The sequence below is a fragment of the Setaria viridis genome, chromosome 5, assembly GCF_005286985.2.
Source record: "Setaria viridis chromosome 5, Setaria_viridis_v4.0, whole genome shotgun sequence".
Lineage (NCBI taxonomy): Eukaryota > Viridiplantae > Streptophyta > Magnoliopsida > Poales > Poaceae > Setaria > Setaria viridis.
In genome coordinates, this window is record NC_048267.2 from 31,828,916 (window position 1) to 31,853,934 (window position 25,019).

The window sequence follows — 25,019 nt, forward strand, 5'->3', positions numbered from 1 at the left end:
ATTAACCTCGGGAGAAATGGTAATTTGTTTCTAAAGTACTTCAAAGTAAAATGGTTAGAGAAGTTCACTGACACAAATGTGCTGAGTGCTATTAGCCTATTACATGGTATAGTGATTAGTGAAGCTGAAACTTCAAAGGTCCAGTTAGCTGAGACACGCTTGCTTGCAAGTTCCATCGATTCAGTTGCTAATGAGTATCACCCTTTTCTCATTGCGTCAGTTGACCTTTTGCTCTGCATATCCCAAGATGTCGAGGCGATTTGATACGCCAACCACCGCTGCTTAATTTCCTCTATATGAAGGGAAAGCATAAGGCACTCGAAAGCCTATCCATCCATGTTGTACTGGATGATTTTGTGGACTCACACACCAATGCCATGACCTAAACACCAGTGGCCTGCTGAGTAGTGCAGCTTCACCGGCCTAGAGGTATTCAAAAACACAACCTACCATGTACAATCTCCTATGCGGATATGATCATGAAAAGAAATAAGCAGATGAACTAGTGACTGATTTTTTCGACAGGAAGAGCAAGACTGATGAACATGTGTAGTCGGTGACGATTTTTTTTAGAAACATTATTGGCATTCTTTTCACCTCATTCGACCAAGTACTCTGCACGCGTTTTTTTTTTCCAAAAACATAAAATAAAAGAGGATTTAGTTTATTTGTGAGGCGCAACTAATCATAGATGGTTTAGCTTTAAGGTTTGTGCTATATCAGACTATTTAACTTACTTACATTATCAAAAGTTAATGCTTTGACGTATATACTTTGTAGTTAGAAAAAAGCATGAGCTCTCCGGCTCTCCTTTAATATAATTAAGGTGGATCAGATGATGGCATCGTGTACGTTCTCTAAGTGCAGAAGGAAGAGAAGAGATCAGTAGTATCTAGAAAATCTACCATCTCTCCTGCATGGTCCCTGAATTACAATGCTGTGCAGTGTTGATCAGATTGTTCTCCTTGAGCCGCCTTTTCTGTCACACGGCTGAGTGATTGCTACTCGTGTCAAAAGGTCTGCACGAAGGGGGCACGTCAAAAGCCTATTAGGCTCATCATGGGGAGCATGCCTACGCCAGGTCATCGAAAAATCACGTAGTGCGACACGTGCTATATATTTCAAATATTCCCTGTCGAAAACATAGAAGACGATGTATACACGGCATTAAGAGATCTCAATGGGTTGAAGAAGCGTTCCATATGCAATAAAATATTTCATTCAGGCTTCTTGTCCCATTGTGCAAGTAGTCAATAGGAAAAAAAATAACAGAATTTATGCTATGGACAGATCATAAGATGATAAAATAGCATATGTGTATAGTACAACATTAAATAAATAAAGTAGTTGATAGCCACGGAACCATTGCAAGCTAGCAGGTTGCCATTGGCAACCTGGACTCCTAGCAAAAAAAGAAAAAAAAACTGAAACACTACTACTCCATTCAAACAATCTTGCGTGAACACTACTACTTTCGATGGATCCATCCTCAAAATCTTTTACAGACTTCAGGACTCAAGACTCCCCAAACTATATGAGAATAGTGGCCAGATCTTACCTCCTACATGGCTACACCCCAATCTCAATTTCACTTTACATCACCCAATTTTCTGCACAACTTTAATCCTTTTGATTCTTCAGTCCACCAGCCACCCAGCCACCGTATGGTCACTCCCCTCTAAAATTTCAAGGCGTTCAATACCTAGACAGTTGGCTGGAACCTACTTCACCAAGCTTTCAAGGTTTTTATTTACAGGAAAGCTTCTATCCCTTACCAACTATGCAATTTGCAGCTACAACCAATAGATCATCATATGTTCTGCAATTTAGCCGATCCGTTGGAGCTGCAACCAATACTTCTTCCCATTGATTAGTTTAGTTCTCCCCCAAGGTTTAAATTCTACTCCCTCCGTCCTGAATTATAAGTTGTTTTGGCTTTTGTAGATTCATGGGTTATACTATGCATTTAGATATACACTATGTCTAGATGCATATAAAAAGTTATGAATCTAGAAAAGTCAAAATGATCTATAATTCGGGATGGAAGGAGTAGTATTCACCTACTTAAGTGTTTGCAAGTTTGATTAACTATTCACACTGGATGAGATTTTGTGCGCCGCTAAAAAATGAGGGCCGAGATCATGCATACTAACGGGTACCTATGCCAAGGGAACCCCCACGAGAAGGGTCCGAGATGACCGAACGTAAAGAGGCCATGGACCCAACAGCAAGAAGGATACCAGAGACGGCCCATGCGACGTCGCGGCCTGCCTCCCAACCTTCCGTGGCTGGCTGCTGAAGACCATGACTCGCCGTATCGCCCGGCTCGAGGGTAGGGCCCGCAAAGGGCCCAAAGCGCCTCACCTACCTTTTGACTAAGGGTGACCAATGCTGTACCCGGCGCATTAAATGCGGGACGTGGCTTCCCTAACCGCCCCACGTGGGGACGTGACCTAGCGGAAGGCGCTGACTTTAACCAGGGGATCCAAGGGTGAGGCTACACCCTTCAGACTACCCAGGACTACTTGAGGGACGGGGCCATGCGGCCCGTACTCGCTCACGCACCCCGACGTCATCATCACCCTCCCCGCCACGGTGACATGTTGTGATCAAAGCTAGGCTGGCACGACAGGTCTAGTACGGGCCCGCAAGCGAGGCAGGACCCAGGGTCTGGCGTCACGACATCGAGCGATCGTGAGCATGTTGGAGAGGTCGGGGAAAGCCGGGGAGAGTGGCATGCCTCGTCTAGGCTGTTGACCTAAGGCTTACCTACTCATCCTAGGTACGGACGACAGCAACAGTATCCATCCCGTTCACTGCCACGGGGACGGAGGACGTGATGGAGGCGCACCGTGGAGTAGGCCAAGCCATGCATAGGCAATCCACGCCACACAGAAGCCACCGTACAGGGAATGTGAGACCCACGACCGACGAAGAGGATAGAATAAGGAGACCCCATGATGTCAAGAAGGGCCATGCCACCCGACCACACCACGACCCCTGACTTTCTCCAAAATGTTGGGGACCTAGCCTATATAAAGGAATCAGGCCTTCTCTCTCACTCTCTGGACAAAAAACACACGCACCACACGAACTCTTGCTTTCAAGCATCCCATTGTAAGCCCAGTGCACTCAATCCAAGGAACATGACTTCTACCGAAACTGGACGTATGGACTTTCCCGAACCAGTATAATTCCTTGACTCTTATGTGCTAGCCATCAGAAGTGAGGAGAGCGCAGCGTACCCTCAGTGGTACAAATCATCGACACGTACAATACGTGCCGCACTCTGAAGTACGTTTGGCATGCTCAGTCTTTCGGAGGTGCTCATAAAGGTAGGGTTGCTTACGTGTGTTCGTAGGAGCGAGTGTGGGTGCGTGTGTATATGAGTGTCTGCATCTCTATCGTTAAAAAATGTGGGCATGACAATTTTTCTGCCACAATTTCGAATAGTATTGGATTGGATGTCAAGATGTGATAGCTAAAAAAATTTTAACTTTCAACTAAACAATGCCAAAGTTTATAACTGAAGTGGGCAAATTTTGGAGCCCAACCAAACACTCGTAGCCTGCCGGTCGCGCTGGCCAGCAAACTTGCCGTGTGCCAGGCCCACCTGGACCGTAACGCGCGCGAACCCCCGACCGAGCCCAGCCAGCTGCCAGCCCGGCAGCCCGCGCTTGCTGGGCTTGGCTCGCCGACGTCCGGTCCCACACGTCAGCGGCCAACCCGTCGTAACTGGATCCTCACACAGTCCATCTTCTTCCCCAAGCCCGGCCGCTCGCGCGCGATCCGGCCGCGCTCCCGCCTCGCCTCGCCGGCGGCGACCAACCCCCCACCCGCTTATACCGGCGATGTCCTCCTCCGTCTCCGTCGCGGCGGAGTGGGACCTCCTCTCCGACCGCTTCTACCGCCGCCTCACGCTCTACTCCCCTCTCCCCTGGTCCGCCCCGGCACCCACCTCCACCTCCTCCTCCTCCGGCGTCGGCGGTCCCGTGATCGGCCGACTCGACCTCTCCACCCACATCGTCGCCGCCGCGCCCTTCGGGGGCCCGATCGCCGCCGTCCGCGACGACTCTAAGATCGTGCAGCTCCACTCCGAGCCCTCCCGCCGCCGCCTCCTCCTCTTCTCCTCCTCGGGCCACCCCATCGCCTCTGCGCCCTGGCCGCCCATGCTTCCCCGCCTCCACTCGCTCGCCTTCTCCAGCTCCCTCAGCCTCCTCGGCCTCATCTCAGATGGCTCTCTCCTCCGCTTCCGCCTCCCCGATCTACAGCCCAGCCCTAGCTCCAGCCCCATGCCCCTACTACCTCCGGCCTCTGGAGGCGTCGCTGACGCTGTATTCTGGGGCGGCGGTGTAGCCATCCTCACAGAGGACAACCGCGTCGTGGTCGCCACGGACATAGAGGCCGACGACCCACACCCCCGTGACCTCGCCGACCCAGGCGTCGGTGATGAGGAGCATGTTCTGTGCATGGCCGTGGTGGAACCGCAATTTGTCATGTCAGGGAGCCCAGAGGTGCTGCTTGCGGTTGGCGACCGGGTGGTCGCGGTAGATGAGGATGGCGTGCAGGTGCTCGGGGAGGAGCTGGAAATTGGACCTGTGCAGAAAATGGCAGTGTCACCCAACGGAAAGCTTCTTGCAGCATTTGCACATGATGGGCGCCTGCTCGTAATCCCCACTGATTTCTCCAGGATCATATTCGAGTATGAGTGCGATGTGAGTTTTATAGCTCTGCTGACTGCTTGTCCAAGCTTATATTCTTTGCTTTTGCTGGGCTCCAATCATTAATGTGGCAGATATAGCTTTAAAAACAGATAGTTCATCAAGATATTTAGACCAGTTTGGAGTTTGGACTGTGGCTGACTGAATAGATAGGGAGGTTTTAGCTGATGCACTGCATAAGAATCGCACTTAATATGTTAAACTTTTCTTTGCTAGTTTATGTTCTGCTATCCTGTGTCTGAGAAGCAACAGTGTATATCTCTTATTGAAGGGTCACCAATGGACAGTAAGCAGATAGCTGTGTCTATGTTCAACAGTTTGTTTAATCGCAAATATTGGAAGCACTTAAATTTCTGTTGCCTTCCTCGACCTCTGCTTCAGAAGGTGTCTATGATGAATAGTGCCATAGGTTTTCAATGATAAATAGTTCCATAGTTGTTCAGTACTAGGCTCACACCTAGGACCTAACAGCAGCCTAACAACAGAAAAATACAGCTGTATCTGGAACTAAAATTCTCCTTTTAAAGTTTATTTCTTTTTTGTCCTAGCTTTGCATTTGGAACTTGATTTGTGTATTTTAAGCAATAGAGAAAGGGTTATGAAATAGTGCTCTAGGTATGAATGCTTGTGCCATTTTATGTTCTGTTGCGCATGTTATTTTAATAAACTGTTCATTAGTTAACTTATTTTTTTCTTTTCTTTTGGTTATCCCATAGTCAGCGTTGCCACCGGAACAAATAGCTTGGTGTGGACTGGACAGTGTACTCCTCTACTGGCCTGAAGTGCTTTTGATGGTCGGTCCAAATGGAGATCCTGTGCAGTATAATTATGATGAACCCATAAAACTCATTCCTGAGTGCGATGGTGTAAGAATCCTCTCAAACTCAAGTATGGAATTTCTACATCGAGTCCCGGACTGTACTACATTAATTTTCGGCATTGGAAGCATGTCCCCAGCAGCATTATTGTATGATGCTCGAGATCACTATGACAGGCAAAGTGCTAAGGTACTGTTAATAATCCATGGGACTTTTGTAGCTCCGTTTCACATGTGGATAAATTCTGAATGAAGTTAAACATCATTTTATTGTTGTAGCTTGTTTATCTTGTAGTACTAGTATTCAGTTATACACCAGTTGCTAGCTTAGTGATCAGGACCTTTGGCATACTACTGTTTTATCCACTAAATACATGTTGTATGAGCTAGATTGAGATCCAAGGCTAAGTTGTTTTACATGCATGGACAAGAAGTTGGGAAAGGCCTGTGTTGCTAATTTTTATTATGAAGACAATGTTCTGTCTGACCATTTTGTTCTCCCCTCTTCCACCTCCCAGTCCCCCACACAAGATGACAGAATAAAACTGCAAGAAACAGCTTTGTATTCGCACAAAAATATGGATTGCCAGGGTGGCCTTGAGGGCAGCTCCCACATAAACTGTTAAACAAATCGGGAAATGACTCCTTTCTTAACTAAACTGCCAATGAGCCATTGTCAAGATAAAGAGTTCTTATCTATTCATTGTTCAGTTCTCTCAACTTATATCATTGAAGTTGGTTTTCTGTGGTAGACCACAGTATGTGCAGCCCTTAGTAGTATATGACAAGGTCGCCAAGAAAGGAGGCGTGTGTTCCAAGTGTGGTCTATTGATGCACTAAAGATGTGCTCTTATATTCTAAATTTCTAATCTATTTTGCTGGTTGGGTCTGTAGTATCAGAGTTTTGCCGCACAAGTTAGTGTGTGTGTGTGTGTGTGTGTGTGGTACATCTTGACATGTTTTCTTATGCTTCATATTATGGCTCTCCACACATGCTACATGCAAATTATATCAAAGTTTATTAACATCTAAAGTAGACAAGTACCACTTATCTCATATCTTGAAAACCAGAAATGGGACATTAACAATAATCCACACTTGCAGGCTTATGACAACTATCAGCTAATATCATCTTCATTGCCTGAGGCAATTGAGGCTTGCATTGATGCTGCTGGCCATGAGTTTGATGTTTCACGCCAACGCACATTGCTAAGAGCTGCTACTTATGGCCTAGCTTTCTGCAGGTTGATTTTTCTGCTTTTAGGATGATATATTTGTGCACTCTATTACTACTGTTTTTTTTTTGCTTATTTGTAAGTAATCATGTTTGTTTTTTTTCTTTTATACCTCTACTAATCTTAAGCTGTTGATTGGAGAATAAGTTTTTTTTTTGTGCAACGATTGGAGAATAAGTTGTATCCTTGATTAGTACACAATTTAAATTTCAAGTGGTTTTATATAAAGTATAGCACTACTATTTCTTTCAATGTCTATTGTTATGGTAGCATGTAGAATAATACCCATGCAACAGATAACTAGTGTCTGTACTCTCCAAGTTTGTATGAATGGATGGGATCACTGGATTAGGTCACGGTGTACCAGTTGAAAAGTGATAGTTATGTTAAAGCTTGTTCTCCAATGTTTGATTTTTTTTTAGTATAATTTAGTTCAGCAAAGGTCAAGGTTAAGCCCGAAAGCTTCTTTTAAGCCCAAGAATTGGCTAATTGTGGAACTACAGTAAACAGCTTAGCTTCATAACTGGAGTAAAAGTGTTATGTAAGCAATTTTGTGAATTCAAGCTCCTACTTATCATTGAAGTCATGTGAGCTACCACTTACCAAAATTATGCAATTTATTCCTTACAAGACTCCCAGATGAGATTCCCAATTTCAGACAGTGGGAACTTGGGCTAGGCCCTGAATAGGCGCAGACAAAGCAAGTGATGCTAGATAGATTTCTTTTCTTGAACAGAATTGCAACATTAGTTGAGGTGTAAAAAAGCTGGATATTCATATGAGAAGATAGCTGAGTACTCGACTTTTGCTAATGTGGGGAAAAACTTTGTGTGTCAGGGATACCGATTGCTTTTTCCTCCACAATATATGCTTATCCACTTACCAATTTTGTTTTTCTTATTGCCTACCTGGTAGCTTGCTTATTCGTTCAGATTGTGTGACTAATTGAACAAATTAGCTCAAATAGATCGTAGATAATGTGGCTGTTTCTGACCCCATCTTTGTTGATCAGTCGACCATATGCTTCTTGGTTAACAACAATTGCTGTTATACTGCATGCCATGTCTTCTAAGTACGACTGTACTTTATACACTACTGCTACTCTGGTACTGCATCTTGCAACATTGTAGTTTTATAGTCCAATTTATTTATTTCACCAAACTTTCAAATTAAACCAAACAGTATCTTTGGTCATTACTTTTACTCGTAATATTTTTTGAGTAGTGCTATTCCTCTGCATAGAATACTTTATTTCTGATATTTGAACTTGGCATTGATACCCAGTTGGCTTTGGCAGTCGTTTTCCACATGAACGCTTTCAAGAAATGTGTAAAATGTTGCGAGTTCTAAATGCTGTTCGTGATCCTGAGATTGGGATGCCACTGACCATTCAGCAGTACAAGGTTTGTGATACCCTCCATTCTTTAATGAACCTTATATTACCATTGATACCTTTTATGTCTTAATACAGTCATCTTTTCTGTTGTTTTCTTTAGTTGCTTACCGCACCAGTGCTCATTGGACGTCTCATTAATGCTAATCAGCACCTTTTGGCACTTCGCATTTCTGAGTACCTTAACCTGAATCCGGTAACCCCCTATTTCTTCTCTTTATGTTTTGTTATCTGGAAAAATTGCTTTATTGCGGGCAAGTACTGTGCCTTTGCCTTCCACAATAAACTCAGAAGCACAAGTTGCCCACTGTTAGTTCCAAGCATTACATAACCTTGTTCTAAATTACTTTTCATGTGCAACAAAATTACTTTCAGATAAATTAAATCATTTACTCCTAGTTGTTATTTTTAATGAGAGTGACATGTGCATTGCTTTTCCATAGATTTTACTTGATAAAGTAATATCATTTGGATTTACACCTCAAACCTTTTATAGGAGGTTGTGATAATGCATTGGGCATGTGAAAAGATTACGGCATCAGCATCTCTTCCAGATACAGTCCTTCTTGAGGGCTTGCTTGATAAGGTTTGTGTTTACTATAGTCAGGCTTACACCTTGATACTTTTACCTGGTAAATGCATACGCTACTGCAGGTCTTCAGTTATGTCTCCTTGTTTTACATCATTGCATGTTCTTTCTATTGCAGCTCAGGTTATGTAAAGGGATATCATATGCTGCAGTGGCAGCTCATGCCGATAACTGTGCCCGGCGGAGGTTGGCTGCAATGCTTGTTGATCATGAGTCACAATCCTCAAAGCAGGCAAGTTTTCTTTTGTGCTGGTGACTCAGGTAGATATGATGCAACTGATTGATTGAGGAGTGGGGCATAAATATGATATTCCCCAGTAAACGAAAATGAAAAGAAACTAAGTGAAGAATATGGTTTTGTCATAATTATGTCCTAATTATATAGGTGTTGAGGTATTTTTGGGTACATCATAAACGAAATTGTCTAGATAAACTGCGAAGTGTCTTTCTGGTTTGCAGAAGGAAGTGGTAACCTGATTAGGATGTGGAAATTGAACTAATAGTTCTGATATATGAGAACCTTTTGTAGAAATTCTTATACTCAATTAGGTTGATGATATGCTTGCCTTCTATCTGAGTGAGATTTTCTGGCTTCTGAGCCTGTGATAGCTTTAGCTGGTTTTGTATTTTCGTAGATGCTAATAGGCCATGACTCTGCAGGATATGCTATATCTTTAGTAATTACGGGAAATCTAGCATGCTTAAATAACAAAAAAAAGGGAAAGAGTTACTGCATATCTAGTAGGAAAGGATGGGCATTTAAAATCATCTGAGTGGTTTCACCTTCACAGATTCCTTTGTTGCTAAGCATTGATGAACAAGACAAAGCATTATCAAAGGCAATTGAAAGCGGTGATACTGATCTTGTGTACCTTGTGCTATTCCATATCTGGCAGAAGGTAGCTATAGAGAAGGTAAATTCCTCAGTCCTCTTTAAAAGATTAATATTTCCGGTTAAGATACAGCTGTTAGTAATTTTTTCAAGGATCCAACATCAAGTATGAATAATTGCTAATTTGTAAGTTTTATCCTTGTGAAACTAAACTTTGGGAAGCATAACTGAAAGTGCTCCCTATCAAGTGTTGTATTAGTGTTAATGTTCTGTGATGACTATACATTTTACAGAAAGCTCATTTGGATTTTTTCGGTGTAATTAATGCGAGGCCTGTGGCTAGAGATTTGTTTATAGCATATGCAAGGTGATGCATTTTTCCTGTTTACTGTTGCTACTTCAACTGTATACATCTGTTTCCATGCAGTTCAGTATCTCTAGTTTGCTTTCAGACATTCGAAGCATGAAGATTTGAAAGACTTCTTTTTATCGACTGGGAGACTTCAAGTAGGTTGCATATACAGTAATCTGCCAGTTCTTTTATCTGATTCTTTAACACATGAATGCCGTCCAAATTATTTGCAAATCAGTAGTATGCTATTCTGCCTTTTTATTGTACACTCTAGCTGTTAATTCTATCATCCAGATAAATTTAATACATCATAAGTGCGGGATTTACTAGGTTAAATTTACTTTTGCATTTCAATTGCCTAAGCTATTGAGAACTATTGCAGGATGCCGCCTTTCTTATGTTGAAGGAATCGAGTGAATTGGAAAAGAATCCCATGGCAAGCAAGGGATCTCATCTCCAGCAAGTGAGGCTAATTGAGCAGGCCCATAGACTTTTTGCTGAGACAAAGGAACATGTTTTTGAATCCAAAGCTTCTGAAGAGCATGCTAAATTGCTAAGGTATTTGAGGATGTGACGTGACATTGAATTTGTCATGTGAGGATATACTGCTTCTTTCCTGGGATTCAAATGATGAAGAATTTACAACAATTTGGTTTTTAGCAAGGTTAATGGCTTAAATAAGAAATCTAAATCATGTGATGCAACTTAAAACTGTGGGGGTATTGCATGTCTCAAAGCTTATTTGATATTTTGCTTATCAATCTAATCAGCATGAAACATATATTTCCTCCGTTCTTCAGGCTATTCTGTCACTTGTCAGCTCACAAGCCTTAGTCATATGCAACTTCATGCATAAAAATTGGTCTTTGAGTAACCTGCAACTGGCTAATGCTTAGTGTTCTATTAAGACCGTTTTCTTCATTGTTTTCTTGGTGAATAAGGCAAGGTGCTAGATCCATATAGATTGAACTTCATCATGAAAATTTGGAGAGATGTGGCTGTGATTTACTGAACTCCTTGCTGTAGATCTAGGGTGAAACCATGTGCAGACTCCTGCTTAATAGTTATGTCTTAGTCACTCTGTTTACTTCTTTTCATTCCAGATCACAGCATGAACTGGAAGTTTCCACAAAGCAGGCGATATTTATGGGTTCTAGTGTTAGTGATACAATCAAAACCTGTATTGCAATGGGAAATGAGCGAGCTGCACTCAAAGTGAAGTCAGAATTCAAGGTATTCAGATGACCTGGAAACATATGGACCTGTTCCATTAATTTGTAGTTTAGTCTTTCTGACGGTCCTGTTTCTGCACAGGTTCCTGATAAGAGGTGGTACTGGCTTAAAACATGTGCTTTAGCTACAGTTGGAAACTGGGATGCTTTGGAAAAGTTTTCAAGAGAGAGAAGACCACCAGGAGGTGAGTTTGTACATATGACTTTGTTTCATGAAAGTTGAGCTTAAATGGAATTGATATTTAAATTCATACTTCTATGGGTGTGAGCAAGTTCATCATTACCCTACACAAAAGATTCGTTCTTGCAAAGTAGCACTTTTATGCCAACTAGATTTTTTTCTTTTGTTCTGTTTAAAAGTTGAAGCCTGATTTGAACCATGTAGCAATGATGTAAACATTAACTTCTCAGTTCTCAGCATTGGGTTATCTTCATTGGCTAAATTCAAACTTAAGAAAATTGCTTCCCTATAATAATGCTTTGCCTCACGTTGTCTATGCCTTTTTTGAATTTGGTAAATTGATAATGTCGTGTAGTATAAGTCTCTACTTTCAACTTACAGGCTACAAACCTTTCGTGGAAGCATGCATTGACGCTGGTCAAAAAACTGAAGCTCTCAAATATATTCCAAAGCTAACGGATCCTCGTGAAAGATCTGAGGTATATTTTAGTTTGCAAGTTATCTACAGATAATGCATATAAACTTTATTTAAGAAGCTGCTGCTGTGTTTATTTCCCTGCATCATATTTTTTATCTGGCTTCAACCTTAAAAGAAAATGAGAGGAGAGCAAACATTTACTCCATCCCAGAATATAGCTACATGCCTACATTTAGGTTTGTCCTAAGTCTAACATTTTTAACTTTTAAAAATTTAGAAAGACTGTCAATGTAAAAATGATGTTAGTAGAATCATTGTGAAACAAACTAACATAACATGTAGTTTTTTACCATTTGAAATAGTTTTTTTAGAGATTATTAGTCAAAAATAAAGTTTGACTTAGGACAAACTAGCTATATTTTGGGACGGAGGGAGTAGCTAATAGCAAGAAAATGAAGCTCTGCTTGCCTTCTCTATGTAAAAACCTAAGGCGAATGTGCCTAAGTGAATAAGAAACTGTTTAGCAACATTGATGTTGACCGATTGCAGTAGATGATAGATCAGGTAAAGGATACGATGAAATAGAAGATCCCCAATAGCCAACACATGTAGTCTCTCACTTCGCTTGAAATAGAACCCAAGATTTCATTGGTATGATTTAGAATCTCAGAAAAACGACTTGATCTTGTGATTACTTTTGTGTAGGCATATGCACGGATGGGTATGGCGAAGGAAGCTGCAGATGCAGCCTCACAAGCTAAGGATAGTGACGAGCTATTTGGCCGCCTGAAGATTACACTTGCACAGAACAGTGCTGCCGCCTCCATTTTCGATACATTAAGGGATCGGCTATCCTTTCAAGGGGCATATTGAGCTGCATGAATCATGATTGTGTATGTGTTGTAGGCCCAGGCTATGCACCCTAATGTTTTTAACAGGTCCAGCCTTTTATTTATCCATTTATTTTTTCGCCTTGTTTTGCTGTGTACGTGTATGAAAAAATTGACCTCAGTGTGAATACATGAATGTCCATAGAGATTGTATAACAGCAGTTCCCCACAGCAATAGCACGTGCTGGAATTTTGGAATGGGAAAGTGTGCAAGCCATCATGTTTTATCGATATTGTAGTGTAGCTTCATTTTCTTTTCGTGGAGAAGTGTGTAGCTGAACAAGGGAAACGGGAAATCTGGAACAACTTTTGCCCCATGCTACCAGGCCAGCGTGCACCGAGCCACCAAGGCTGCCTCATGGATGCTTGATTCTTCCAAACACAAACGCAGAGGCGACGATCAACAGAAAGAAAAGACATGCAAACAATACAGAAGGCCTCCACACTGATCACCAGTACCACTTAAGTCTGCCAACTACTCATAATACGATACTCAAATGGTTCACCAAGCACGTTTCAAAACGAGATGAATCATCAAACCTCTGAGGTCTTAAGCACGTCAAAACTTAAAACATAGAACTTACGACTCTTATGCTCCCAAACACTGACCACAGCACAAGAACAGCTGAATCACATGAACAAGTTCGGCCTCGACGCCTTGAACGTGGTCTTCAGCTTCCTGGTTGGGGGCCTGATCTTGCGGGAGACGAGGGGGAACTTGATCTTCGAGTTGTGGAACTGCTTGGTGTTGTCCCTCTTGCACAGCTTGAAGTGGACCGTGGCAGTCTTGATGATCTGGATGCAGGGCGCCCTCACACGGTGGCGGGAAGCCATCTCATTGTACATCTGCTCCACTGCACCGTTCAGGGTGGTGTCACGGTACTCCTTGTACATGTTGTGGTAGCCGGTTCTGCTCTGGTAGCGCAGCCAGATGCCATAGTTCTTGATCGTAGTTGGGTTACGCTCAAAGATCTGAAACAACATACAGAACTTTGTGAGTGCTACAACACAAAGAACACCATTTTGTGGATCATTGTCTAACAATCATTTATGCAAAGTGCTCAAAAGGTCAAAATAACAAACATAATGTTAACGTGTAATCAAACACTCAGACAATAACCCCACTGGAGCTGCCAGCCATCCGGGATAATCTCAATACCTAGTTGGTTCCCAATGCAGTTTAAATACAGCTAACACATCTGACAGTGCAGACAGCAATATTTAGGTGACAAGGAGACAAGACTGCTCATTTTCTGAGATCATGGCAATACTTAGATTGATTATTGCAACGTGTTCATTGTATTAGAGGCAACATTCAGAAATACCCAATACACAACTAGCTGATAGTGGGTGAAAACAGACCCCAAAACAAAATAAATTTGGTGATATAACTACAAATCAAACAATTGCGACCATAATGGCATACACCAACAGCTCGGTACAATGTAATTATGTCATCAGTTTGCCAATCCTAGGCTATATCAAATCAACAGCAGTGCTGAGCTACAATCTCCAGACAAACTTCCACTCATAATATATTGCTTACTAAAGGTCATACTAACATCAAAACAATATTAATATTGGAGACCGTGACTCCCGGAGACAAACATGGTTGGGCGTCCGGAACATAGCGACCATACACAAATTGTTAGAAGCATGGTGCTAAACAAGCAGCGATAGGATAGCAAGGTTCATATGGAGCAATCTGATGTGCTAAAAAAGGCGTGCATATCGCAGAAGCAGGCGTACCTCGTTGATGGCGAGGACCTGGCCGTTGCTCTTCTTAACCTTCTTGAGCTTCCTGAGGAAGTACCTGCACACGGGCAACAGCCGGAGTTTAGGTGCCAACTCAGATCGAAGATGAACGAAAGCCTTCGACAAAGAAATCTGCAGAAAGCGCGGAGATTACGGCTTACCAGAACTTGCTCTTGGCGCGGACCTCGTTGGTGGCCCAGAGCTTCATGCGGTAGATCTTGGGGTGCTCATCGCCGGGCGTCGGCAGCGCGCGCCCCACGACCTGGTACTGATGGAACTGCACGCGTGCGAAAGCGGAGATCAATCAAACGCACGGATGAAATTCGAACTGCCGCCGTCGGAGGGATGGAGCAGGCGAGGACTCACCCTGAAGGCCACCATTTCCGCGAGCTCGTCGAAACCCTAGCCTAACCTAGCCTACGGAGGCGAGAAGGAGGACGAGGGGAGGCGGCGGCGGGCGAAGACGGCGCCCGCGGGTGTGAGAGGAGTGTTTATAGGTGGCGAGTTTGGTTGTAAACCCTAATAGGCCCTTGTTCGCTCCGTTATCGGCCTTCTTCGCGGGAATTATGTTTGGGCTTTCGCTTCTTTCGACAAGGCCCATATACTTTTGCAGCAAGTGACTAGTTTTTTTTTCTCAAGCACTTTTTTTTATTGCAAAGACGATTAGTTTTTTTTTAAAAAAAAAAGAAATTGCAAACACGATTAGTGACACTACAGAAAGTTATTACACGTACGCCAATTTGTTCCTATTCGGATGCTAATCAAATTCTGATCCTTGGGTCTTGCCTTGTGATTGTCTACTGTTCCACCGAGAGCCATCCAATAGAACGGACAGCGGCTCCAGGGGAAACCGGTTTGCTTTGCTCGGCACGGGCGCACGGCAGCGCCTCACGCTGCGCTCCGTACTGCAGCTCAACGCAGACAAGCAATAGGAGTATAAGAATCCACGACGGTAACACGACGAAGCTTATTACTGTCAAGGTCAGATGACAAAGTTTGATCAAGGGGTTCAGGTAATATTAACATAATGATATCAACGCAACTTTACATCAAAACTAATTAATATGAGAATACATTGACGTCACTTCATTTTACAAATGTGCTATAGGTCAGACAATGGGAGATGAAGTCAACTCGTTCGCCCTATTCTTGCTATGTATACATGTACAACCCAGACAACTCAACTCAACAAAGTAGGCGAATAATGAACATTTACTGAGGCAGACCGCTGACCACCGAAGGCGTTCTCACCACACATCAGCTCCTTTCGTGGCACCAAGCAGCACAGCAATTGCAGCAAGCGAGGCCTGTTTATGGCACCAGAAAGTTTGGGGGCAGCGTTAGCTCAACCTTTGTGTGTTCATTTGCAATTGAAGAAACAGAACAACACGAGCATAGCTACCAAACATTACAGAATCAAGTATTAACAACTGCTTTCACCATACTAATGCAGCCACTAGCTAAATTTGTGTTGCAAAGTTCATAGAATTGTTCTTGGTCGAACTGACAGATGCTTACATCCTATTACTGAGATATCAAAGGCTAACTTGAAATACATTTTTTCCTTCATAATATTTTTTTGGGAAAAATAAAGGTGATGCATAATTAGTCAACTATTCAAGCTGCAGTAAGTCGATTTATTTTAATATCCTTCCCTTATACCCTTATAGGGTGAAATTTCAACGTCATAATGATCCAGCAGGATTTAGATGTCTTTGTGGTTCGTGCATGAAAAACTGCAGGTTAAAAACTGATATTGCATCTTCAGTCTCAAGTGATCATGCTCTTGACCAGCAATCCACAAGGGAAAAAAAAATATTATAGCTGAAGGGAACATAAGAGTGCTGAGCAATGCATTGCTAGAAAAGACTTACAGCAATAGTGCAAGCAACATATCCTGGTTTCTCCCTGTAATCATGTACTCGGACGAAGATCAGAACAAAAGCTCCAACGTACCATGGAATGGCAGCAAGGAAGAATCCAATTATAAACCTTTACCAAACAGCGGTACATCAGTTCCTCAGAATTCAATATGAGTTCAGAAATGAAACGCGAGATGATAAATGTTCAGATAAACTTACAGAAACCAACCCATGCCAAGGCCACAACATGGAAGACGCCGCATTCTCACAGGCCTCCCTTCAACTACAGGAATATAACCTACAGAACACCAAACCACGAACTAGCCAAGTCAGGTCAGAGTCCCATTTTATGTATTCATGTTATATCTTCTGTCGATGAACATCATAAGCGTGAATCATCGACTTACTCATGTTAGTAGCATGCCGCATTGTTAAAGGACCATTTCCACATATAGATTTATTTGTAGAGTTGAATTAGTTTGTCACAGAGACACTCATGTATTCCTTAGTTGAACTTACATTGCACACAAAAATCAACTATCCTGCATCTAATTGTTTGTTCCAGCACATCAAATTCCCTGCTCATTTACTTCCAACATTCCAGAACACTTCAATGAGAAAAATTATATAACTTCAGATTCTCTCGAACTCCATGAACTACAGATCTCTATCAATCACTAATTTTGGCATGAGAAACACCAATAACCTGCAACTTGGAGTAGAAATGGCAAAAAACTATGCAGAAGAACTGCAGATTCAGGTAAGCAGCAGGGCAGGATACCACCAAAATTAAACCAATTTTGAGCTTGCATCGGTAAACTTAAACCAAAAAAATTATCTACATGCTCTAGAGCATTGTAATGCCATATTGCCATGTGACCACGTCAGTATAGGCGATTACAAATTATCTACATGGGGATACTTTATTATACCATGCATATATGAGGTTAATTCTAGTTAAGTAATTTCTAAATTATTATAAGCACTGCATAGAGCAGAGCCAACAAGGCTTCCCCGACCTAATTTCTCCAACGGCAATTGCATTTAATCAACCAACCACACGTGACTAAACTCTTCATCGATCCAATCAAATGAATCAACCAAAAGCAGCACAGAATTCTAATCATAGAGGCGACTAGGATCCCCCGTACCTTGCACGGCCTGGTAACCCTGGGCGTAGTACGGCGCGGCCGCCGAGTAAGGCTGCTGCGGCGGAGGCGGGTAGACCGCGTACGACGCAGGCGGCGGCTGCGGGTACTGCTGCATCCCTGGCGGCAGCGCGGGTTGGGGGAACCCGACCGCAGGCTGCGGAAACTCCCCGGAGCCACCCGACGGGGTCCCGAAGGTGCCGTACTGGTGCTGGTGCTGCGGCTGCGGCGGCGCCGACGGCGGGTACCCGTAGGAGGCGGAGGACGAGTCCGCCCCGCGGGGCTTCCCGTCGGCGTCGGGCATCTCGCCACCCATGGCTGGCTCTCCTCGAGGTGGCAAGGGTTTCTTAGGGTTGGGGAATTGCCCAAGGGGGGCGCGGGAGAGGAGACGAAGGAAAGAGACGAGGCTGTCCACGAGCAGGAGACGGAGGATTTGATTAGCTCAGCGCGTTGCTGTTTGTTTAACGAGACAAGATTAACGTGCAACTCCAGCCTGGACCTCTCTGTTTCCCTGTTTTTTGTTTTCTTTTGAGAGATGTCTATTTGCCAGTTTGTAGAGCCAGATCTCATCTGAGTTTTGACTTTTTGGCAGCTAAAACGTGCGGTGAGGAGCAGGTAATCAGCAACAGTTTTTTCTCTGGTTTTTCTTAGGACAAGTACATTGCTACACGTCAGCTGTCTCATAGTTCGTCTCATACAGTGTCACGTAGAATTTTTGATGATGTAGAGGAGAGAGAGCGAGGAGAGAGAAAGAGATCGTTGCTTCGCGAAACAACCACCTCATGAGCTAAATTGTAGGACTACGAGACAACTTAACAACCATTGTACGAGTTATTGTTGCCATGCAACTTATAATATTTTATTTTTCTTATGCACAAATTAAGGAATTATATACCACTACCAGATAACTTATAGGACAACCCATTGTACGGGTTGCCTGTTGAATCGTCTCAAGATTACGTGTCAATGCATGAGACCACCTATTAGACGACACCAATGTACTTGCTCTTAAGCGGTTAGGAAGCTTTTTTTTCCAAGATCTGGGTCCCTGTCCATGTCATTTACTAGTTCTCGTTGTGAGGTTAAGAAAGTTTTTCTATTCACAGATATTTGGGTTCTTCACTTCTTGTCCATGTCGCAACTGTAGTAGAAATGGTGTCTGCTAACACAAGCGAGACTCTCTTTTCTAAAAGCTGTTTCTGTACATGGAAAACTTGGAAGTTTGACAATCGAGCAGGCTTCGTTCGATTCGACCGGAACAGTCCGGAACAGAGGCCCGTTCTGGGGGTTTGGTCCCAATAAAAATTACTGTTCGGTTAGCTGATTCGGAACCAAACATGGGTCGGTTCGGTTTCACCCCTACCTCCAAGGCCCGGAATGAAACCCCGTCCTATGGGATATTTACATATTTGCCATCGTTGCAAATGCCACTCCTTCATTTACCACTTTTACGGGAGCTTCTACGTTTTTGCCACCGCGAACGAAATGAAGCAACAGATTTGCCACTTTTGCTGACGTGGCACGCCACGTCCCCGCGACAGCGTGTGAAAGGGGTGCCAAAAGACTTGTGTGCCCTCGCGTTTCGCCTCCGTTAACCCCCCCAACTAACAGACCCGATGCCATCCTCTTCCCCATCTCCACTTCTCCCCCAGGCCTCCCTCCTCCCTACCTCCCTGACGAAAAACCCTAGGTCAGAGCGGCGGCGGCGGCGGCGGCCATCCATCTCCCCTTCCCCATCTCCCCCGTTCCCCATCTCCTCTTCTTCCTCCCTGCGCAGCGGGTCAACAATGGAGCCTCCTCCCTGGTAAGCCGCAAACCATCCCCTCTTCATTGAGTGTAGTGTTTGCCTCAGAGGAGTTGGATGTTTCTAACTTCGTATTTTGTTATTTTCATTATTATACCAGGATTGATCTTGGAAATGCATTTAGAATAGTGGTTAAGGTTGAAAAGTATAAGGCATTTGCGGAGTCTGGTATTGTAGAAATTGATGAACAAGAACACGTGCTATGGTTTGATAGATGCGGTGGGTATAATCTGGATAGTTTTGTTGTTGAAATGGCTAGCAAGATATACTGGGGATCTAGTCAGACAATTGCAGTGTGGTGTGTGGATGTTGACAGTGAAGCTGAGTGGAAGGTTAGGAAAAATGAGCATTTTGAGTCAATGATTAAGCACAGATGGAATGTTGAGTAGCAAATGTTAGGGTAGAAGTTGTGGACAGATGGAATGAAGGGTACCAGAATGTTAACAGTTGTGCAGGGTCAGTAGGCACTTCTGGAGTAGGCACTTCTGGAGTAACAAATGAAGGTGCAAGTGAAAATTGTACATCTCCAGCACAGCATGAGCAAGCCCAACCAGAGAAAGCCCAACCAGAATTTGTTGATTGGAGTACACTAACAATATTGCCAGAGACTCAACAAGATGGTGAAGCTTATGTTTTGGCTGATGAGGACATGGTTTATGAGCAATGGGCTTCAAAGCAGCAGATGAGGCAGCAGCTCAGGCAGCAGCACAAGCAGCAGCAGAAGAAGAAGGTGCTATCCCTGACATTCCTCCTGATGTACAAGAAGAGATGCATGAGGCTGGAATTAATGTTGATGACAATGAACCTTCAGAGTCAATACTTGAGTGGGATAGGGACAACCCAGACATGAGGGTGGGCACAATCTATCCTAACATGGTAGATTTCAGATTGGCAGTGAGACAGCATGCTATAGTCAATGAGTTTGAGCTGGGAACTGAGAAGTCAGACAAAGAAAGATTCAGGGGGCATTGCTTGGCTAAAGGGTGTCCATGGGTAATTAGAGTTAGAACAAAAGCTAATGGTTGTGTCAGGGTACATTTACTAACTTACATGTGTTGTAATGTTTTACTAACTTAACTTTACTATTTGTTTGATCTTGAGCTAACAAATCTTGATGTCCTGCAGGTCTAAATAAATAATGGGCTTCACAAGTATGCTTCAAGAAGCAGAGTGCTAGAAAAAATGGCCAATCAAGCATGGGTTGCTGAGAGGGTCATACCTTTGCTCAAGAGGAAGCCTAGAATGGGTGCTGCAGATGCGAAGGAAGCATTGGAGGACAAGTACAAGATTAAGATCAACTACCAGACAGTTTGGTATGGTAGGCAGAGAGCAGCTGACAAATTATTTGGTAAGTGGGATGATTCGTTTGATTGGTTGTATAGGTTTAAGGCAGAAGTTGAGTTGAGGCAGCCTGGTAGTGTAGTTGAGATAGATACTGTCAAAGTTGGAGAGAAGCACCATTTCAACAGATTTTTTGTGCTTTCAGAGGTAGTATAGATGGGTTCTTGTATGGGTGCAGACCTTACATTAGTATAGACTCCACAGCTTTGAATGGGCAGTGGAATGGACATATGCCTGCAGCCTTAGCTTTAGATGGCCATAATTGGATGTTCCCTTTGGCCTTTGGTTTTTTTGATTCAAAGACCAAGGAAAATTGGATTTGGTTCATGGAGCAGTTAGGCAAGGCTATTGGAGTACTTCCAAGAATGGCTATTTGTACTGATGCTTGTAAGGGCCTAGAATCTGCTGTGAAGCATGTTTTCCCATGGGCTGAACAGAAGGAATGTTTCAGGCACTTGATAGAAAACATGAAGAAGAAGTTCACAGGAAATGTATATGCTGAAAACATGTGGCCTGCTGCAAGAGCTTACTCAGCTGCCAAGCACAATTATTTTATGAGTAAAGTCTTGGAAGCTAGCCCTGAAGTAGGAAAATGGTTAGAAGAGCACCATAATCTCTTGTGGGCCAGATCCAAGTTCTCTCCAGACATCAAATGTGACCACATCCTCAACAATTTGGCTGAGTCTTGGAATGCATGGATTAAGAAATTCAAGGATCTGCCACTATACTGTATGGTAGATGCTATAAGACAGAAAGGTGTGGTCATGTTTGAAAGGAGGAGGAGGATTGGAAGAGCTTTGAATGGAGTTATTCTTCCTGCTGTGATTCATCAACTTAATGCTGCCTTAAAGGGGATAGGACACTTAAAAGTCACCAAAGGACTTCCACATCAAGCTGAGGTGACTGAGATATACAAGGATGAGGAAGTAAGAAGACATGTGGTCTATCTAAATGAACAGAGCTGTACATGCAGAGAATGGCAGGTTACTGGTAAGCCTTGCCCCCATGCATTGGCTGTTATAACCACTGTGAGGCAACCAGATTATGAAAAGTTTGTGGACATGACATATTCTGTGCAAAGATTTAGACAAGCATATGATGCTGGGTGGCCTAACATCACAGATAGGAATCAATGGCCTGAAGTTGCAAAGGACTTCAAACTGTTGCCACCTATAGGGAAGAAGAGAGGCATTGGTAGGTAGAGGAAGAACAGAATTTCCTCTTGCTTGGAGAGGTCAGGTAAGCCTACTAGGCAATCCATATGTGCAGCCTGTGGTGAAAAGGATCACAGGAAGGGCAGTAGGCACTGTGGGCTCACTGGGACCAAGAAAAGGTATGTACTAAGCCAGTTATTTATTTGTGCTCTAATATTGCCATGACTAACTACTGATCTTGTTTTACAGGAAGAGGACCAAGAAAGCAGCAGTGAAGCCAGGAAGGAAGAAGGCCAAGAATGACACTTCTGCTGAACCAGACCAAGTTCCACCACCTAGGACACCAAGGACAAGAGCTGCAGCAGCTAGGGAAGAAGCTGAAGCAATTGAAGCAGCATCAGCAAGGAAAGCAGCTAGAAAAGCAGCTAGGGAACAAGTTGAAGCTGCAGCTCAAACACAACAACATCTGTAAGCATCAAGGACTAAGAGGTTGGTATTGCAGCTACACCCTAAACATTTTCAATAATATGTGTATTGAGCCTATTACATCGTACAGGAGACTTGCTTTGGAGGCACCACCAGACCCACCTGCTGAACAAGCAGCTGATTTTGAACCTGTACCATTAGAAGTGGTGGTACCAGCAGCACCAAAAGTTGCAAAGAAGATGACCCCAAGGAAGGTGCTGGCGACCAAAGTCCAGAAGACGCCTAAAAAAGTTTAAACTGTCTGTGTGTGACTTTTGTTTGTTAGGCCATGAACCTGTGTGCTAGCCTATAATTGTTGTGAGATGAACAATATCTGTGTGTTTGACCATGAACTATCTGTTTGGTCATGAATTATGCTTTTGTGTGTTTGCTCATGAACAATTTCTGTTGCTAATGAAGTTTGTCTGGTTGACATTAAGTATGCATGTTGCCTATGAACTATATCTGTTTGCCATTAAGTATGCATGTTGGCGGTTCATGTATCTGTTTGCCATGAACTATTTGGCTGTCAACTATATATGTTTGCCATGAACTATGTTTGTTGGCCATGAATGAAATTCAGCAATCAACACAATGATCCCAAAAATAAAAGTGATGTTCATTCATTACACCAAGATACAATACATTGTTGAAGCAACAACATATATACCATAAGTGGACCACAAATGTTACTATTACTTCAACATGTTTCCAACAACAACACCCATAAATCCTACAAGCAACACAGTCAAAAGCACCAAGGCATTCATCATTTTATCCAGCTTGGCCTCCATGGCTTCCTTCTCAAACTTCACACTTGCAACTGCCCTCTCTGCACGCTCCATGGATTCAACATCTTGTTCATCAACTTGGTCATCAACTTGCCAATGAAGCACTTCAATCACCTTGGCATCAACCAAATCTTTGAAATAAAACCTTTGCCACATGTAGTACTCACATTTATCTGCAATCTGAATATCAAGTCAAGAAAATCAATCCAACACCAAATGCAAATGCCGAAATCAAAAAACCGAAATCAAACTCACCCATCTATCATTCCTTGGACATTTTATGTATATCCAACCTAGTTCACCGAATCTTGCTGTGTGCGCCGCTCAACTACCCGTGCCCTACGGCACAAAGGGCACTGGATCAAAGGTAACGGCACAAAGGGCACTGGATCAAAGGTAAGCCCATCTCCTCACCGACAAGGGCATCTACAACCGGCCTTCTCACACTTGACGACGCTCCAACTTGCGACATGGCTTGCACGTGGCGGATGGGGGAAGAAAGGACAAGCAGCGGGTGATGTTGACCTGCTGCGCAGGGAGGAAGAAGAGGAGATGGAGAACGGGGGAGATGGGGAAGGGAAGATGGATGGCCGCCGCCGCCTCCACCTCCGCCGCTGCCGCTCTTACCTAAGGTTTTTCGTCGGGAAGGCAGGGAGGAGGGAGGCCTAGGGGAGAAGTGGAGATGGGGAAGGAGAGATGGATGGCGTCGGGTCTGCTAGCGGGAGGTTAACGGAGGAGAAAGATGAGGGCACACAGGTCTTTTGGCACCCCTTTCACACGCTGTCGCGGGGATGTGGCGTGCCACGTCAGCAAAAGTGGCAAATCTATTGCTTCGTTTCGTTCGCGATGGTAAAAACGTAGAAGCTCCCGTAAAAGTGGCAAATGAAGAGTGACATTTGCAACGGTGGCAAATATGTAAATATCCCCCGCCCTATCCCCTCCGGAATGAATCCTCGGGAGGACGGGAGCTGGCGGCGCGAGACGACGACGCGATACGGCGTGGCGGCGGCGCGAGCTAGCGGTGTGGCACATCCCCGACGGCGTCCCTCTCCACCGCCTTCTCACCGGTAAGCCGCGGAGCGGAGGAGGCCGGCAGCCGCGGGGTGTGGGGAGACGCTGGAGGTGGAGCGCGGGCTCACAGAGTTCATCTGCCCATCCCGCCCGGGCCGGCGCCGGCGCCTCTCCCCGCGCCCGCGGCGAGGCTGCCATGCGGGTCCTGCGGGGCGATACTCGCCGTGCCGCCGGGGCTCGCGCGCTGTGGCTGCCCGGTCTGCGGCGCCGAGCTCGCCGTCGACCCCGCGCGCCTCCGCCAGTACCTCCTCTCCACCGCCGCCGCGCCGCTTGTGCCGGTCTCGCTGCCGCCGGTTATGCGAAAGTGTCCCATTCCTGCCGTCCTGGGCTTCAGGCTTCCTCCTCCCCCGCTGGATCTCTAGATTAACTACGCTACTTTGCTTGCACTTGCTACCTCGTCCAATAGAATAGGTAATCCTGTCTGGACAATGTTGCTTGTAGCCTTCACGGTGCTAATTTAGTGCTAGTCCCTTGGAATTGAGGCTCCGTTTCAGAAATGTAGGAGCAGCTCCTGCGGTTATGCTGTTGCCCAAATTAGGGAAAGAAATGGCCAAATGCACCTAGCCTCCTATCCCTGTTGAGATACTAGTCGGTGCAGGGGAATGTAGTATCACCAATGGTCAAGGTATTTTTGTTGTACCTTGCATTTTTCACTATAAGAAGCTCCGAGACTCAGAGTCTAGATTCATGAATTGCAACAGGTTTTTATCCCCAATATTACAACTTTCTCTGTCCTGGCTATGTTTCCAGTGTGAGGAGAGTGAAAAGATAAACAAGATGATCTTTTAATCATTTTTTAACTTTTCTCAGCAATATATGTAAAAGTATGTCACTAGATTTGACTGAATAACTAAATTTTGTCAATAGATGTTTGTTAAGATTCACACGTCTGTTGCTCTTCTTTTTTTTTTACACTTAAGATATGAATTCAGTCAAGTTAAAGTGTTAAAACATGTCATTTTTTTATT

General features: G+C 44.0%; 3 protein-coding genes and 1 pseudogene across 3 annotated transcripts; 2 read left to right on the forward strand and 2 right to left on the reverse strand.

The window, feature by feature from the left end:
• Positions 1 to 3,759: 3,759 nt before the first annotated feature.
• LOC117854976 (protein VACUOLELESS1) lies at positions 3,760 to 12,858 on the forward strand. The gene is made up of 15 exons (XM_034737246.2): positions 3,760 to 4,715; positions 5,438 to 5,728; positions 6,643 to 6,782; positions 8,071 to 8,176; positions 8,270 to 8,362; positions 8,663 to 8,752; positions 8,874 to 8,987; positions 9,547 to 9,669; positions 9,881 to 9,954; positions 10,040 to 10,094; positions 10,322 to 10,497; positions 11,043 to 11,172; positions 11,254 to 11,356; positions 11,734 to 11,831; positions 12,476 to 12,858. The coding sequence occupies exons 1-15, from the start codon at positions 3,852 to 3,854 to the stop codon at positions 12,641 to 12,643; spliced, it is 2,625 nt and encodes an 874-aa protein (XP_034593137.1). The 5' UTR covers positions 3,760 to 3,851; the 3' UTR covers positions 12,644 to 12,858.
• A 248-nt stretch (positions 12,859 to 13,106) lies between these two features.
• On the reverse strand, positions 13,107 to 14,942 carry LOC117854978 (large ribosomal subunit protein eL20). The gene is made up of 4 exons (XM_034737248.2): positions 14,782 to 14,942; positions 14,577 to 14,692; positions 14,410 to 14,473; positions 13,107 to 13,632 (listed from the first exon to the last, which is right to left on the reverse strand). The coding sequence occupies exons 1-4, from the start codon at positions 14,794 to 14,796 to the stop codon at positions 13,291 to 13,293; spliced, it is 537 nt and encodes a 178-aa protein (XP_034593139.1). The 5' UTR covers positions 14,797 to 14,942; the 3' UTR covers positions 13,107 to 13,290.
• Positions 14,943 to 15,410: 468 nt separating this feature from the next.
• Positions 15,411 to 17,884, reverse strand: LOC117854977 (uncharacterized). Its single transcript, XM_034737247.2, has 4 exons — positions 17,429 to 17,884; positions 16,497 to 16,575; positions 16,290 to 16,407; positions 15,411 to 15,722 (listed from the first exon to the last, which is right to left on the reverse strand). The coding sequence occupies exons 1-4, from the start codon at positions 17,739 to 17,741 to the stop codon at positions 15,663 to 15,665; spliced, it is 570 nt and encodes a 189-aa protein (XP_034593138.1). The 5' UTR covers positions 17,742 to 17,884; the 3' UTR covers positions 15,411 to 15,662.
• A 1,328-nt stretch (positions 17,885 to 19,212) lies between these two features.
• On the forward strand, positions 19,213 to 22,446 carry LOC140222881 (uncharacterized; annotated as a pseudogene).
• Positions 22,447 to 25,019: the final 2,573 nt, after the last annotated feature.